The 18,167-nt window shown below is 39.3% G+C and overlaps 1 protein-coding gene across 1 annotated transcript; it reads right to left on the bottom strand.

The window, feature by feature from the left end:
* Positions 1-287: 287 nt before the first annotated feature.
* LOC149846376 (pyruvate decarboxylase 1-like) lies at positions 288-3,024 on the bottom strand. Its single transcript, XM_089997964.1, has 7 exons — positions 2,506-3,024; positions 2,124-2,287; positions 1,269-1,830; positions 1,093-1,181; positions 887-1,004; positions 544-732; positions 288-458 (listed from the first exon to the last, which is right to left on the bottom strand). The coding sequence occupies exons 1-7, from the start codon at positions 3,022-3,024 to the stop codon at positions 288-290; spliced, it is 1,812 nt and encodes a 603-aa protein (XP_089854090.1).
* Positions 3,025-18,167: the final 15,143 nt, after the last annotated feature.

The following is an 18,167-nucleotide window of genomic DNA, read 5'->3' as shown; positions in this document are numbered from 1 at the left end:
AGCAGCTACCAATTCGAGCAACAAGAGGATACATATATATGAGACATAACAAGAATGCGGATGCAGCCCATCCTCAAAATGGGCAAACCGACTCTTACTCATGTATAAAGCCTAAAGACTACAATACTCGAAACAAATACAACTCTTGAAGTAGCGATAGATATGGATAATTACATCTTAAGTACAGGGGAACTGGGATCACTCTGAGCCGTTACAGCAGTCATTAACAACAGAAAAGCAGTCGTAGCAAACTGCATATGGGGAAGGAAGGAGACGTGTTGGATTTTCTATTGGGGATTGGGCGGTCGGATGTTGGCTGCAGCCACACGAGACCCCCACTCCAGCAGCTCCTTGCTCGTGTCATCCTTATGAACGATCACCTCAATGAAGCACAAGCAATCTTTCTTCACCCCTCTGATCGCTTCCATTGCCTCCTCCAGCTCCTCCTCAGTACGAACCTGTAATGTAAAAGCCAACACCACCAATCGATTCAAAAGATACACATACAGTAATAACCGCATGAAAGAAGAAGAAGAGCAGCACCTTCATGGTAAAGCATTTCCCTTCAGCATTCTGAATAGCCTCCACAAACCCTGTATAATTCCAATTCTTGATGACATTATAGGGCCCATCATGGATCTCAACCTCTATTGTGTAACCCCCATTGTTGATGAGGAATATGACACTCCTTTGCTCGCAACGCAGCATGGTTGAAACCTCTTGTCCTGTCACCTGCAAGTCCATGTATATCTCAAACTCTTTCAACATTGCCCAAAAAGATCCACAGCATGAAACTCATGCGCAACTAGGAACAGATAAGAAATGTGCAGCAACTAAGCGGCATTTCTAATGTTCATATCACTTTCATATGGTGATTTTCATTTACCTGAAAACTTCCATCCCCTATGCAAGCAATCACACGCTTGTCTTTCGCAGCTTGTGCATACCCAAGTGTTGCACCTACAGACCAACCGATTGAGCCATACTGCATCTGCATCTCGTATCTTCACCCAACCATAAAAGACGTTTTTGATAATTAACAACATAATCACAGGAGAAAGGATAGAAAGTAGATAGGAAACCGAGTCTCACCCGCATCCTGGTGGCAGTTTGAGCTTTTGGCAGTTAAACCAACAATCCCCTGTTTCAGTAATGACGGCTGTCTCGCTGGACAATAATTCCTAAAACCACCATCATCACGGAACCTCGTCAAATTTTATTTAGAATGGAAGCATAGAATTAGTGAGCCTCTGAATGGATCTTCTTACCTGTATGTGCTTGAAAAGAACATTCACCCTCAGTGGTTCATTTGCTGCAGGCTTTGGGGGGACTCCCTCTGGAACGTATATCCGGTGATGATTCTCAAACGCAGTCTTGTTTTGATTCAGTTTCTTCCCTAGAGCCTTGAAGAAATCCTTCATGAGAACGCAACCGAATGCTGGTCCATTGGCCACCACCACCCTCTCTGGCTGCACAACGATAGCCTTCTCCTTCTTCAGCAACAGAGAGTAACCGACCGAGCTGTAGTCGTTGAAGATGGGACCGGCGAAGAGGTAAGCGTCGGCCGATTCCACGATCTCAGAGCAGAATGCAGTACTAATGGCACCCCAGTAAGTGCCAATGAAGTACGGATGGTGCTCAGGGAACAGTCCTTTAGCCGATGGCATAACTGCCACTGGATATCCACAAGCATCAGCCAACTCCACAAAAGCTTCTGTTGCCTTGGTAACCCTCAGTTTCGGGCCGGCCACCATCACCGGCTTCACCGCTTTGTTTAGGAACTCTGCTGTTGCTTCCACAGCAGCCTCTAGGCCCTTCTGGTTGCTCACTCTGCAACACAAACCATTAAAACAGAATATGGTTGGTGTGTGTGTGTGTACATATTCTGACCACATGAATGTGTTCATCATCGTCAAAATATGTACATATATACATGTAGCATGCTGAACTCGTCTAGAACATCAGATTGTGTCGAAGCAACTTGACTCATCAGAGATTTTATATATATATATATATATATATATATATATATATATATATATATATATATATATATATATATATATATATATATATATATAGAGAGAGAGAGAGAGAGAGAGAGAGAGAGAGAGAGAGGATACTTTGATGCGAGGAAGTAGGGAACGGGCTCCCCACTAAAAGTAGGGTGAGGAATAGAGGGCAGGTTGCAACTTATGCTGATGTAAACTGGCTTGCTTTCCTTCAAAGATGTGGAGATTGCAGTATCGATCAATTCATGCGCATCCTCCAGATTATTCACTACTGCCTACATACAAATACCCACCATCAAACCAATCAAACGCTAAATATTTTCCGTGACAAAAAATTTAAACAAACTACAACTGATTATGGCACATTCTCAACCGAATCGTATTGAAACCACATCTCCCCTGCCCCTTCCCTTTTTATTCATGATTCCGAAGCAAGCCTTGGAGAATTTTGGAAGCTTCTACAATCATTGTAATAGACCAAGTCTAAATTAACCTGATAGCAGGTGACGGTCTGGAAGCATCGCAGTTCCTGGCTGAAGTCCGGCAGCCCGATGGTGTGGTGAAGGATGCGGTTGGTGCCGTAGTCGTTGGAGTTGGGCCCGCCGACGATGCAGATCACCGGCAGGTTCTCGCTGTACGCCCCGGCGATGGCATTGAGCACGCTGAGGCCGCCGACGGTGAAGGTGACGGCGCAGGCACCGACGCCTCTGGCCCGCGCGTACCCATCGGCGGCGTACCCGGCGTTGAGCTCGTTGCAGCAGCCGATGAGGTTGAGCCCGGGCTCCGCCACGAGGTGGTCGAGTAGGGTGAGGTTGAAGTCGCCCGGCACGGCGAAGACGTCCGAGACGCCGATCTGGACGAGTCGCCGAGCGAGGTGGCGGCCGAGGGTCGACTCGGTTGACGCCGGGGAGACGCCGTTCTGAACGGACATGACCGAGGTGGGGCGTGGGAGCGAGCCTAGGTCGTTGCTCGTGGGCATCACGGCCTCGGAAAGGCCGATCTTGGTCTCCATTTCCTCTGCGTATAGGAGGGTCGTCAACAAAGAACCTATGAGAGAGAGAGAGAGAGAGAGAGTTAGTTCTAGTGTTGTGGGTATGAGAGAGAAGGGAAGAGGAGAGCTCTTTGGGGGTAATGGGGTATCTGTTAGGTGAATGAGAAAAGATTTCTTTGTAAAATGCACGTAGAAAAGAAGAACCGAAGAAGGCTTTAGAAGCGTTTGGACAGAATCTCTTTCTTTTTTTTTCCTACTTTGCCGAAACGTGGCAGGTAGCGAGAACGTTGTGCTGGCAGGCTTTTTTACAGGTGGTTGATGATAATGAGGACTGATGGAGTGACTTGGGAGCAGAGAATTGGTCGAGTTTTCTGGGTCGGGTTTAAACCCGATTGAGGTTCACCCGACCATGATTCGCTTTGGAGCAGGCTCAGCTTAAAATTGTTAGCTGGGTTGGAAAAACATGATACCCTCGTTGATAGCACGGTCAACAGTTCGACCCACTATAAGATGGGGGCATCGCCTCAATAGTAGAACCAGTCGAGGAGGCTTGAGAGGCAGTGGTTTACCATGTGGTGGTAGCAGATATCTTGAGGAAAGCTAAGGTCCCGACCACGATAGAGCCAAACAGTTTTGCGAGGGTTTTCGTTCACTGATATCATAAGATCAGGTGTTGCTGCATCTGATCACCCGCTATTTTTGGGATACAACCGGGGCCACAGCCTATCAGCAATCTGATTAGGGGGCAACTAAATCTACATCTGATTTTAGGTCAGTACTGATTTCCATTTAATCAAGTCCAATCACTCGTTTGAGAGAGAAAAAAATCATACCCAGATCCTATAAGAATTATATGAACCATTAAAAAGCAAATAACTCACACAATGAGACCCTAGAGTGATTCGGTCAAGACCTACATCCACCATGAAAAATATGCATATATCTCTGTAATGACCAAACCAGGTGGGTTCGAACCTACCTGGTTTGGCAGGTTGTAGTGGTGAGACCCCCTCTCTTATTAACTGGGTAATGGAGAAAGAGAGGAGCCCCACCTCCTCCCTCCTACTATTTAGTAGTAGAGAGCCGAACCATAAACATTAACATTACTAAAAGGGTCAACAAACATTGAACCCGACCGCAACGCAAAACAGCCCCCAGACAGATCGAGAGCACAAAAACAAAACTAAGAACAAAAAGAAAAAAAAAACAAGCTAGATCAGCCTGTTTCGGGGGGTCCAGGGCAACAGAAAGCGTTGAAGATTGAGGATGGTAATGCGCAAAATGGTGTACACATTTGCCAAAATACAGTTCACTAATTTATTGAAAACTGTCGAAACTTGCAGAAAAATGACATTGTTGCGAGTCATCCAAACAACCCACCAGGACGAGAGAAGCCACGTTCTCCAAATAATTCGCCAGTACTTGCAACTGCGAACTGGCTGAGGGCACCACAAAAGGTCTACAACGAACGACTCCTGGCGCACGTTAACGACAGGCTTATTCCAGGTAACCTTAAAGAGGTTCTGAAAAACAAGGCACTCCCAGAAAAGGTGAAACGCAGATTCTTCGACCGCCTCACACAGAACACATTTACTGGGAAGATGAAAACCGATAGATTTGAGGAAGATGTCCGTCTGCACCCATTCGTGAAGGAATAGTCATGCCAGAAAACGCGATCGAGGAGTAGGTCCCTTGCCCCAGATAAGGCGTGCAGGGAACCAATCCACCACCGAATGAAGGAGAGAAAGGTAGCAAGCTCTTGTGCAAAAAGAGTCGTTAGGGGCGAGTGTAACACCCTAGAATCCCAACTTGGAAAAAATTCTTAGATTTTTAGAGTAATTTTTTTTTTTTGAAAATATTACGCAAAGCGAAAAATCAAAAGAAGAAAGAGTTGGAAATTCTGAGCGGGTTACAAGAGAAAACAACAAGTAGAAACAATACATTTCAATTAATTTACAAAAATGAGACCGACATATATACATTCATTTCTTTACAAAACATCTCTCAAAAAGAAATTGGACACATCTCTCAAAATGTTTGCCAGAATTGTGAGAAGTTTAGAAGATGTCACTCAATAAAATAATAGTTTATGCATATTATATTGAATGCTTAACATACATATGCATATTCTTTTAGTAACTTACTCTACTCTTAATTGCAGTATGAGGACTCGCCAAGGTACATCTTACCAATATAGGGGCTCCCAAGCAAGAAGGAGTCGAGATGCACATTCTTAAGCAAGTCATGCAGATGAGGGTCCTGCAAGGAGGGGCAGTGTAAGCCCAAATGTTCTTGTATCTCCTTAAGCATCAAGGAGTCTACCTCCTCGTAGTGTGGGAGTAGAAGGTGGAGGAGCATCACCAGTTCCACACAGACAAAACCATGCTACTATGGGAAGTAGTGTGTGCCTGCTGACTATACCACAAAAAGAATTTTGTATGAATTATTATAAAATTTATTACAACAGAGCTATAATAAAGTTGCATCTGAAAGCAGTTCTTGGGTTGAGAATTTCAAGAATATGAGGGTACCTACCTTTGATGAAACTCCTAGAAGAAAAGCAACAGAAAAATGAATGATACATGCAGAAAATACATTAGATGCTATATAGTGCCTAGAGGATCAGAAGGCTTGGGTGGCAGCACTGAACCTGGTGAGAGATGCAGAGTACTGGTGGCGGTCCATCAGAGATGTCCTTGGTAATGGAGAATTTGTTCTTTGAACCACTTTCAGGAACAAGTTCTACTGACAGTTTTTTCTCAGTATCAAGATAATGGGAAAAGAAGAAGAGTTCAAAAAATTAAAGCAAGGGAGCATGAGTGTGGCAGCCTACACCGCCAAAGTTTAACTCATTGTCTAGATTCACGAAGGCTTTAGTCTCTATTGAGAAGCAGAAATGCAAACTTTATGAGTGTGGACTCAAGCCAGAGATTTTAAGGATGGTGGGACCACTTCAAATTCGAAAGTTTGCCAGGCTAGTTGAAATGGCATCTCGTTATAAATTTTGAAATGCCCGAACATCAAAGTCAAAGTCAGAGGAGAAGTCAAAGCAAGTACAGCAGGGACAATCTAGTTCATCGTCCTAAAGTTTCTTCAAGAAAAGAAAAAAATAACAATAAATTTCTAAAGTCGCAAGAAGGAAGCTGTGAGAGAAGCGATAATAAGCAGCAGGAGAAGAAGCCTGAACAACAAGAAGCAAAGAAGCCCTGACACCAAGGATCACCTTTTAAGAAAAACGATAATTATAGAACTTGTAGCCTCAAGCATGAAGGTCATTGTGATGAGAAAAATATTAAGTGCTATAATTGCAGACAGACGTGACACATCACCAAGAAGTGTCCCCAGCCAGTGCGAGGAGATGGAGCAAGACCCAAAGACAAACTGGTTGCTCCAGGCCGAGTTTATGTGGCAACTCTGAAAGAAGCTCTGGCTAGTTCGAACGTTGTGGAAGGTGCGCTTCTTATCTCTGGTATTTGTGCTCATATTCTTTTCGACTCAGGAGCAACACATAACTTTACTACCTCTACTTTTGTGGCACTATTACTTGTTTCACCTACACCTCTAGACATAAATTATCAAGTAGAAACACCAGTGGGGAAAACCATTTTTGTGGATAAGGTTATCAAAGGATGCATGGTACAAATTGAAGAAAGTCTACTGCCAGTAGACCTACTGATATTGAAATTTAAGAGAGTGAAAGTTATCTTAGGCATGGATTAGTTATCTAACCATCATGCAACTATCAACTATAAGAGAAAAATTATCAATTTTTAACACCCCGAGGTCCTGATATTCACCTTTAAGGGTGTTAGAAAACTAACGAAACCAACAATTATTTCGTGTCTTCAGACCAACCGTTACCTATAAAAAGGTTGCCTTGGGTATTTGGCTTATATGAAGATAAAAGTTAGTGACAACCTTACGATCACAGAGGTAGATATTGTACGAGAATTCATAGATATTTTTTCTGACGAACTAACAGGACTTCCACCGAAAAGAGAAGTCGAGATCCAGATTGACTTAGTTCTTGGCATGACACTCATCACTATTGTACCTTACAGGATGGGACCTGCAGAACTTAACGAACTCAAGGATCAGCTGCAAGAATTGTTGGATGTTGGATTTATCTGACAATCGGTATCACATTGGAGTGCACCGATTTTGTTTGTGAAAAAGAAGGATAGGTCACTATAGATGTGCATCAAGTATAAAAAATTAAATGTAGTGACAGTAAAGAACAAGTGCTCACTGCCAAGGATAGACGATTGATTCGATCAACTCCAAGGGGCAGCGTATTTTTCTAAGTTGGATCTATGCTCTGGGTATCACCAGTTAAAATTTTGGGAGGAAGACATGGCCAAGACAACTTTTCACTCAAGGTATGGACATTATGAATTTTTGATCATGCTCTTTGGTCTGACGAATGCCCCAGCTGCATTCATGGATTTAATAAATCGGGTATTCATATCATTTTTGGATAAGTTTGTGGTGGTGTTCGTGGATGATATTCACATCTATTCAGCCAATAAGGAACAACATGCAAAACACTTGAGAATAGTTTTGCAAACACTTAGGGAACACAAGCTATATGCTAAGTTCTCTAAATGTGTGTTCTGGCTAAATCAAGTCTCATTTTTTAAAATATCATCAATAAAGAGGGTGTGATGGTAGACCCAACAAAAGTTGAAGTGGTGACCAACTAGTCTAAACCCAAGAATACCACTGAGATTCAGAGTTTCTTGGGTTTAACAGGATATTACAAGCGTTTTGTTGGAGGATTTTCAATATTGGCAGCCCCAATTACCAAACTTACAAAGAAGGATGTAAAGTTCGAGTGGAATAAAAAGTGTGAACAAAGTTTTCAAGAAATAAAAAAGCGATTAACCATTGCATCAGTGTTAGTTCTACCTTCAAGCACTGACGGTTTTACCGTTTATAGTGATGCATCGCATAAAATATTGGGTTATGTTTTGATGCAGCATGACAGGGTTATTACGTATACATCTCAATAATTAAAGGTGCACAAGATGAATTACCTAACTCATGACCTAGAGTTGGTGGCGGTAGTGTTTGCACTCAAGATTTGGTGACACTACTTATACAGAGAACAATTTGAGGTTTATACTGACCACCAAAGTTTGAAATATCTATTCTCCCAGAAAGAATTAAATATAAAGCAGAGGTGATGGCTTAAGCTAGTCAAGGATTATGATTTTAAGTTAAGTATCATCCAAGGATTGCTAACATAGTGGTTGGTGCACTTAGTTGGAAAGCAGAAGCGACCACAAGACTATCCGTATCAAACCTGCTTGTTAGCATTATGGAGCAAAAAATAGAAGTGCAATGTCTATCAGGTCAGTTGATGTTTGTACAAACGATCTTAGGGTCTGAAATTTGGGACAAGATCAAGAAGAAGCAACTCTTAGATCAAGAATTAGAAGGAATCAAATTAGCAGTATCTAAAGGCGAAGTTTCAGATTTCAAGGTGGACGACCAAGGCATTTTGAGGTTTCGAGTTCGTGTGTGTATTCCTAAGGACAAGGAATTTAGAAAACAACTTCTAGATGAGGCTCATCATTCTAGGTACTTCATTCACCCTGGTAGTACAAAGATGTATAGGGATTTGAGAGATAACTTTAAATGAAATTGAATGAAGAAGGATGTTGAGTTTGTCAACAGATATCTTGTATGTCAACAAGTGAAGATCGAACATCAGAGAATGGGTGGACTCTTGCAACCACTACTCATCCTTGTATGAAAGTGGGTGGACATCATGATGGATTTTGTCACAGGCTTTCCTAAGAACAAGGAGAGATTGAATATGATATGGGTGATCGTCAACATGTTGATAAAGTCTGTGCATTTGTTCATGTGCAAGACCACGTATTTTTTTAAACAGTTGGCATGTCTCTTTATTAGAGAGATAGTCAGATTGCACAGAGTGCCAGACTCTATTATCTCTGACAGAGATTTGAAATTCACCTTCAAGTTTTGACAAAGCTTTCAAGAAGCAATGGGGACACAATTAAAAATGAGCACAACATTTTATCCTCCAACATATTGACAGTTGAAAAGGATCATTCAAACACTGGAGGCTATGTTGTGAGCTTTTGCGTTAGAGTATCATGTCTTTTAGCATGAGATTCTACCATTAATGAAATTTGCATATAAGAACGGTTTTCAGGCTAGCATTGGTATGACTCCCTATGAAGCTTTATGTGAGAGACATTGTAGAACGCATCTATATTGGAACCAGGTAGGTGAGAGGAAGACATTAGGACCAAACTTTGTTCGACAAATAGAAGATCAGATCAAATTCATCAATAAAAAACTTCTAACAGCTCAGAATCGCCAGAAAAGTTACGTAGACAAGAGGCAACGTGAGTTGGAGTTTGAACAAGGTGACCATGTTTTCTTGAATATATCATATTTTAAAAGGGTAATGAAGTTTGAAAAAAAAAAGAAAATTAACTTCAAAATATATTGGACCCTTTGAAATCTTGAAAACGATATGTTCTACAGCCTATCGGTTGGCATTACCCCCATCATTGTCCATGATGCACAATGTATTTTATGTATCCATATTAAGAAAGTACGTGTTAGATCCTTCGCACATATTGGATACGATCGAATCAGTATTAGATATTTAGGAAGACTTAAGTATTAGTGAAGAACCAATAGAAATTTTAGAGTTCAAAGAACAGAAATTAAGGAAGAAAGTTATTCTGATGGTTCTCATAAGATGAATGCATCACAACAAAAATGAAGCTACGTGAGAGTGTAAGGCAGACATTCACGCACAATTTCTTAATTTATTTTCAAGTAAAATTCAGAACGAATCTTCTTTTAAGGGAGGTGGAGTTATAATGTCCAAACTAGGTGGGGTTCAAACCCACCTGGTTCTGCAAGTTATAGTGGTGGGACCCCCTCTCCCATTAAATGGGTAGTGGGGAGAGGGAGGAGCCCCACCTCCTCTCTCTAATTAAAGAGGTAACCCTTCTCTTTCCCACGATTTAGTAGTGGGGAGAGAGGGAGGTAACTCCTCTTTAAGAGGAATGTGAGTGGGGGTAGGGAAACATCCCCACCTATGGCTTATAAAACCCATGGGTCCCCTCCCTCCCTCTCAGTTCATTTGTAGTGAGAGAGAGAGAGGAAGACTGTGGGAAAGCGAGAGGTCGACGGAGAGGAGAAAAAGGAGGCGGCGAGGAGGTCGTCACCGCCGGTGTAAGGTAAGCTACTTCCACCTTATAAAAAAATGGCAATCGTGCAGGTGGTGGGCTGTCAGGGAGGTGAGAGGGGTGGGGGACAGGGAGTCACCCTTGTCCCTGCCTCCCTCATAGGGGAGGAGCAGAGGGGGTCCATCCCTCTGTCCCCACTGTCGACAACTATGGTTGTGGGTGGCTTGCTATTTATAAAAAGAGAGGGGGAGGCAGGGGGGACGACCCTGCCTCAGCCACCGACAGCCACTGCCAGTGACGATGAAAAAACAATACAAAAACAAAACCAGCAACTATAGGGGTTGCTGGCACAGAAAAAATAAAAAGGGGGAGGCAGTGGTGGGAGACAGAGGATATTCCTCTATCTCTGCCCAGACCGAACTGTCAGCAACCAGGTGGTTGCCAGAGGCTGATGGCCAAACAAAGAAAATGGGGTGGGGAATAAGGGGCTCATCCCTATCCCTACCACCCTCCTACAAGGGAGTAGAGGGAATCGCCTCCCTCTACCCTCGTTGTCGACAACCATGGTTGTCGGTGACACTATGAAGGAGGTAGGAGAGGCACCTTCCCTCAGACACTGGAAGTGACTGCCGGTGGCAAGAGGTCAGAGACAAAGAGAGAGAGGGGTCTCGGGCCCCTCTGTTGCTCTTTTTAAAAGTAACCTGAGACCTACTCGGTCCGAGAAATGAATGAGACCAAATCAGCTGGACTACTCAGTCTGGGTGTGACCCAGATCGAGTCAGGTTAGTCTTAAGGAAGAATGACTCAGTCTGGGCGTGCCCCAGACTGAGTTGAAGCTAGTGGGCTAACTGACTCAGTCCAGGAGTCAATTTGAACCGAGTCAGCCAGCTGACCCAGTTTGGGTGTAATCCAGACTGAGTCGGGTAAGTCTGTACTAGACCGAGTTGGTCTGGATGCACTTCAGACCGAGTTGGGTTTGCTTTTGGGCAGACTGACTCAGTCCAGACTGAGTCAGGTCTACTTTTGACAGACCAACTCGGTCTGGACCAAGTCGGGTCTGCTATTGATAGACCGAATAGTAGACCTGACTTAGTCTAGACCGAGTTGTCAAGATTTTTAAATAAAATAAAAATAATAAATATATATATATATAATAAAGCAAAGAAAAAGAATATATATATATATATATATATATATTGAACAAGGTGAAACCCAAAACTGTGAATGTCTCAGTTTTCCAATATGAGTCGGATCTGAGTTTGGATTCAACAAATTGAATCTTGTCAACATACGGTAGATCCAAAACAAAATGGATACAGTTGGGTTCAGTTCAATCCCAAGCTCATTTCATCGTTGATTCCACATTTGTACCAAACCTAGTAGAAACAAGGTTTAGATTAGTTGTACAAGATCCAAGATTCAGTCAAATATCTGTTTGGAAATTTAAAAGATTCATATCGAATAAGATTGGATATGGATCCAAAACTCAATAAAAAGGATTCAGTTGAACTAATGTTGGACCAGAATGAGTAAGGACTAGTGGACCCAGCCCAGGATATGTCTGGGTTAAGTTCTGGGGATGGCCAAAAAAGTAAAAAAACTATTTTACCCTTGTTTTGCTTGATTGATAGATTAGGCATAACTTTTCATCCCAATATGAAATTTAGGTGATTTTTAGATCCTTATTCAAGAATCGTTCCCACAAGTATAGCTGTGCCCTACCTCTCAATGTCCATCTAAATTTCCATTTATTCTATGAAAATGGTGCTTCAAGGTATGATTTCAAGCAAAAGAATCTCTTCAGAATCGGTTATGTTCAATCCCGCCACACATCTCACTTGATGGAGATTTGCACGAGCCCCGGCTCTCACGGTTCTCGAGTGATGTTATGTCTCCGAAGATCAACCATCTTGCCCCTCTCAGAAGATCTCTTTGGGAGACGTAACAGGCAGTGAAAACAAGCAGGAAAGCATCATGATGATTCAAGATCTTTGGGTGGATCTGAGGTCTTTGCATGAACCAGATGCTGGACACACAACCCGAAGCATTGAAGGCGTTGGCAGGGATTATGAACTCTGAAGGCCCTAATGATGACCATGGTGATTCGGATCGTGAAGAAATGGACCCTTTGGATGCGGGTCTGACCCTCAATGCGATTCTGGAGGCCATCAAGCTAGGGTTAGCAGCTTCTTCTAAGGCGGCCATTATCCAAGAAATGGCTCCAGCTGAAGTAGATGGCAACCTAAATAACTGCATGTTTCTACCATGCTGCGTTGCGCGCAGAGGATCATCATATTCCTCATCAGGTTGAGATATCCATGAAGGATCATACAATCATCAAGAATTGAAACTATACTTCACTTGTTGATGCTATTCAATGGCGAAGAGAAATGCTGGGTCCATAGTGACAAATATCGCAAGATCTATGAAAATCTCGCGATAATAGCATGAGAAATTGCCTGAAAGTTTAAAACAGCAATTTCTCACGAGATTTTCAAAATATCACATGATTTATGAAAAAGCATAAATACCACAATTTAAACGTGATATTTACGTTTTAAAAGGCTATTTATCGTGAAAAACTGTGTTTTTATTTTTAAATAAATTTTATTAATATTTTATTATAAAAATTAATTCTTATATTAAAAAATTTTTAATGCCAAGAATTTGCCGAAAAAAATGCGAGATTTATGAAAAAATTTCAAATTCTCACGAGTTTTTGAAAAATGATATTTTGCAGTTTTTAACTTTTGTCACAATGTGCTGGACCATGAAAGTGCCTTCTTTCCTCCTATTCTTCGTATACACACGTGTACATAATGTGTGTGTTTGTGCATATTTTGCCTACAATTTGAGCACTAGATGCAAATATAAATGACCACATAAATTTGTTTTTGTTTGGCAACAAATTGGATTGTTCCATTAATAACATACCCATTGACTCTTACTAAAGAACGTAAGAAGGTTGGTCTATTAGATCCTATTGTTTGTCTTTCATCTCACTTCTACCTTTTATCTATCAATTACAGCATTATGTGCAGGTTGGAAACCAAGAAAATGGATTGATTTCAGGATCCCATATGTTCTATTACTACAATATCTATGTTATATACTTGATGGAGAGACAAAATATTGAAGAGCATCAGAAAAATCTGAGTGGCTTTCATTTTAGCAATTGGTTTGTTGATCCCATTGTTTATAGGGATTATTCAAAAAAATGAAAGATACATTTGTATTTTATTATTTTATTTTAGTTACTAATAAAACACAATTACAGTTTTTGTATGTGTGCATGCGTGTTCAGAGACTGCCCCCACCCACAAGAATTTAAAACTTATATTGAGCCTTTATCTGGCTGTTCCCAACATAGGTAAAAAAAAAATTAATTTGCCTAACCCCAACTTGCCATTAAAAAAAAAGCTTGGCTCAGAAAAAGTGTGAAAGCATAGGCAAATATTGTAAATGTGTAAGTATGTAAACTTAATAGACATGATGTAAACAACGGGAACCAGGTCACTTAATGGGCTTGCCTTCCAGGTAAGTTGGTACTTTTTCTAAACCCTACTCCGTGCATACTTTATTTTCATCGGTGTTAAGTGGGTAGGGGTTAACGTATAAGGTATGTTTGGTTGCATTCGAATGTGATTTGAAATCTCACGCAAATGAGAGAATAAATCTCACTTGCACGGCTAACCAAACATTTGATTTGGAGTCTCATGCAAATGAGAGAATGAAACTCATTTGCTCTGCTAACCAAACATGTGATTTGTAATCTCATGCAAATGAGAAATGACGTGAATCTCATGTGACTCCAAATTATATATATGGTGAAATATGTGATTTGAAATCATATTCGGACACTTATGGTTGCTCTTTACAAATGTGAAAGTAAATCTCATAAGATTTCATATCTCATGAGATCTGAAATCACATAAAAGTAAATCTCATGAGATTCCACTTCTCATGTTTGGTTGGATTGAGGAAAGGAATCTCAGTTGTATGAGATTCTTTTTTTTTTGGCATGCTCCCCCCTTCATTGTTCTCCCTTTGTACTGAAAGCAAAAAAAAAATGTTGAAACAAGGCCTCACGAAAGCCCATGTTCAATCATAGGAAAGGTGACTGAGTTCACCACAATCAATTCCGACGAGCTCCCCCCTTAACTGTATTTGCAAGGAACCAAAGCAAAAAAATTGAAACAGGGCCTTGCGAGTGAGAGCCCATGTTCACTTGTAGGGAAGGCGATGAAGCTCACCGAAATCGATTCCGACAAGCCCCCCCCCCCCCCCCCCCCCCCCTCCTTCATTGTGCTTCGCAAGGAACCAAAGCAAAAAAAAAGACTGAAACAGGGCCTCGCAAGTGAGAGACCATGTTCAGTCATAAAAAGGTCTAATGGAGTTCGCTGAAATCCGTTCTTTGATTTTCTTTTATTAGGTTTTTTTATTTTTATTGATTTGGAGTTTTTTCTTTTATTTTCATTTATTAGGATTTTTTTCTTCGGTTTTCATTTATAGTTTCTTCTTTTATTTTCATTGATTAGGGTTTTTTCATTTTTTTATTGATTAGGGTTTTGAATCAAATATTTTTAATTAGGGCTTTCGTTTTAATTGATTAGGGATTTTTTCTTTGATTTTCTTTGATTAAGATTTAAAATCAAATTTCTTTAATTAGGACTTCTTATACTAAATTTGATTAGGGCTTTTCTTGTATTTGATTTGGGTTGTTTTTCTTTTATCTTCTTTCATTAGGGTTTGAATTAGGGTTTTTTATATTTATTTTATGGTTTGTTTTCTTGCAGTTTAGGGGGTTTTGGTTTATTTCTGATTTATTTTCTCATATTTTAGGGTTTTGTGATTTATTTATGTTTTTATATTTGTATATAAAAATATGAATTCTTATGTTTTTTCTTAAATTATCCAAAATCTAAACATTTTTTCATGCTTGGATCCAGTTTGAGATCCATATTTTGGGCTAAAATCCATGCTTTTTTATAAACTTTTATAATTATAAACAATATGACACCAATTAAAGCATTTATATATTAAAAATATATCAATTTCTATTTTTGTCAAATTACCTAAATTTTAAATATCATTTAGCTTTTAGATTCATATTCAGGCTAAAATTCATAATAAACATGTTAAAACACTCATAGGGTTAGGAGGATCTAGTCGTACAACCCAAAACAAAGTTATTCGACCCATTATACATATGTATCCAAACTGTCTCACAATGTAAAAATCAAATGATGGATACGAGAAACACATATTGTCCAATCAAAACAAACATTGAATGTAGTACAATTGTTACAAAATAGACAGAACATGTGTTTTGTCTGTTATGTTCTCTTGTTTTATCCAATCTTGGACACACCATCAAACACACACCCTTAAGGTGTGTTTGATTGTTTGTCCAAATTTGGACAGAGCAGTAGAACATAACATGCAAACTACATGTTTTGTTTGTTCTTTAACAACCATACTATGTTCAACATTTATTTTGACTGGCCAAGAAGATGAGTTCATTATGTTCAGTGTTTGATTTTTTTGTTGTGCAAACAGCTTGGACACATGAATAAAAAGTCGGATAATTTTGTTTTGGATCATACGACTCAATCTTCCCCACCATATGAGTGTTTTAACATGTTTATTATGGATTTTAGCCTCGAATATAAATCTTGGATTGGATCTAAATGTTTGGGTAATATAACAAAAATAAGAATTCATATTTTTATATACAAATGCAAAAACCATAAATCAATCATAAAACCCTAAAATAAACTAAAAAACCCTAAACTGCAAAAAAAATAATAAAGTCAAAGATACCATAAATAAATCATAAAATTAAATATAAAAAACCCTAATCAAAGAAAACAAAAGAAAAATAGCCTTAATCAAATCAACTAAAAGAAGCACTAATTAAAGAAATCAGATTCAAATCCCTAATCAAATCAAAGAAAAACCTAAGCAAATTAAATATTAAAAGCCTTAATTAAAGATATTGGATTAAAATCCATAAGAAAAAATCTAAGAAAAAATCTCTAATTAAATCAAAGGAAACCCTAATTAAATTAAATATCAAAAACCTTAACTAAAGATATTTGATTTAGTGCCCTAATCAGAGAGAGAAGAATAAGAAGAAAATGAAGAGAGGAACCAAGAAGAAGGGGAAGAGAAAGCAACCCCATGTTTCTTTTTTTATGTGTTCTCTCATTCTCTATTCCCAGCATAACAGGGGGGTGGAACGGTGTTTCACCGTTCCATAAATGCGTGAGACGTGTGTTGAATGGGTTCTCGATTCTGGTGTAGGGCATGGTAATTGAAGGTTGGGCATGTGCGCTAGAAGGAGGAATCAAACCTCTATGTGTGTATCACCATATGCTCTATCTTTGAGTTATTTGAGCTCCCTTTTCTCTAGTAGTGGATCTCACAATCCCTTATAGAGAGCGCTCTTATTTTTCTGTATTGTTCTTTTATACGCAATAGAGGTGATTCACCACTTTTATGGAGAATCATGCATGTCCTACTCTCCAATAACTACCCCCACTAATTAACTACACACCAAAGGTTCACTACTTTGGTGGTCATTGGATTTCATAGTGAGATACAATGGTCATATTTGGATTCAATATCTAGATCCAACATCTTGTACTTGGCCATAGAGGTGAACAAACATATTATATCACAATTAATGCATCATGTATCATATATAGCAACACATGTACCAAGTGACCTAGCACAATTCTAAGGGTTATATCAATATCTAAGTATGATGTTTTTCTCACATGTTATGGGTTATTTCTCACATAGTCATGTGTATTTTTCATCATCATATAAACTATGAATCTTTTTCATAAATAGTATAGGTTTAGCCATGATATCATGAGGTTTGACATACACTAGCTAGACTTTTTCTTTATGATATATCTTTATCATGAAGATATCCATAGACTAAGTTGATTTTTCATCATGATCCGGTCATGCACTCATTTCACATAAGTACATGGGTTTTACATTATTTCAAAAGTTTCAATCATAACCATTAATGTGAAAAAACATGTGCAAAATTTATTTTCATTTACTTTCACTTCACCCTTAACTGTGCAGTTTATGCTCCAAAGCAAAAAAATATGTATCACCATGGTGAAGTATTTTGTATATATGTCATAATGAAGATCTCACTTTCTTACATAGTCATGGAGTTCATATTACTCTTTCATAACCATGTCATAGAACATTATTTTGTCTTAATAACCTTGTACAAAATTTTCATGCACACTAGTGGAGTACCATAGTTTTTTAGTATCCTATGCATTCATAAAAGTTTAACATCCCATGAATTTATAAAAATTGATTTTGCCAAACATGATTAATGCTCTCCTTTTTAAATAATTCATCATAGACTATACTCTCACTATCCATGTACATCATTATCACATGCAACATGCTTAGACATTTATCAGGTTAACCAGCACTTGATCGTATTAGACCAATATTTTCAAATCCAAATAGTCATAAATATGATTATAAAATGACCATGTTGCATTGCATGCATACAACTTTTAAAGCATAAAAAATCTCTTTATGTATTTATACAAGTAATTATGATAAATATCCACATAAATATGCAAGATATAATTCAGCTTTCACTTTTCTACACATTGCAATGCCATATTTTTTTTCCATCATGTGCAGTAAAAGAGATTTCATCACATGGTTAGTAGAGGTGGCCAACCTTTACTAACCATGATTATCTCCTCACATTGTTAGTAGAGGTGGTCAATCTCCACTTACTACATGGGCATTAAGTAAAGCCATCATGACCACCAACCCTCTCAACATCTCTTTCTTAGGAGAAATTTTTAGTTCTTTTATGATCATCCATGGGTTGACTATCCAACAACTGGTTCATTTTCAAATTGCTCATGTTACTCACTAACAATAGGTTATTTGTCATACTACTAATTAATTCAACTCCAAGAGTTAATT

The sequence above is a fragment of the Nuphar pumila genome, chromosome 2 (assembly GCF_984573655.1).
Source record: "Nuphar pumila chromosome 2, dmNupPumi1.hap1.1, whole genome shotgun sequence".
Taxonomy (NCBI): Eukaryota; Viridiplantae; Streptophyta; class Magnoliopsida; order Nymphaeales; family Nymphaeaceae; genus Nuphar; species Nuphar pumila.
The sequence above is the reverse complement of the archived record's forward strand: the minus strand, read 5'-3'. Positions and strand labels throughout refer to the sequence as shown.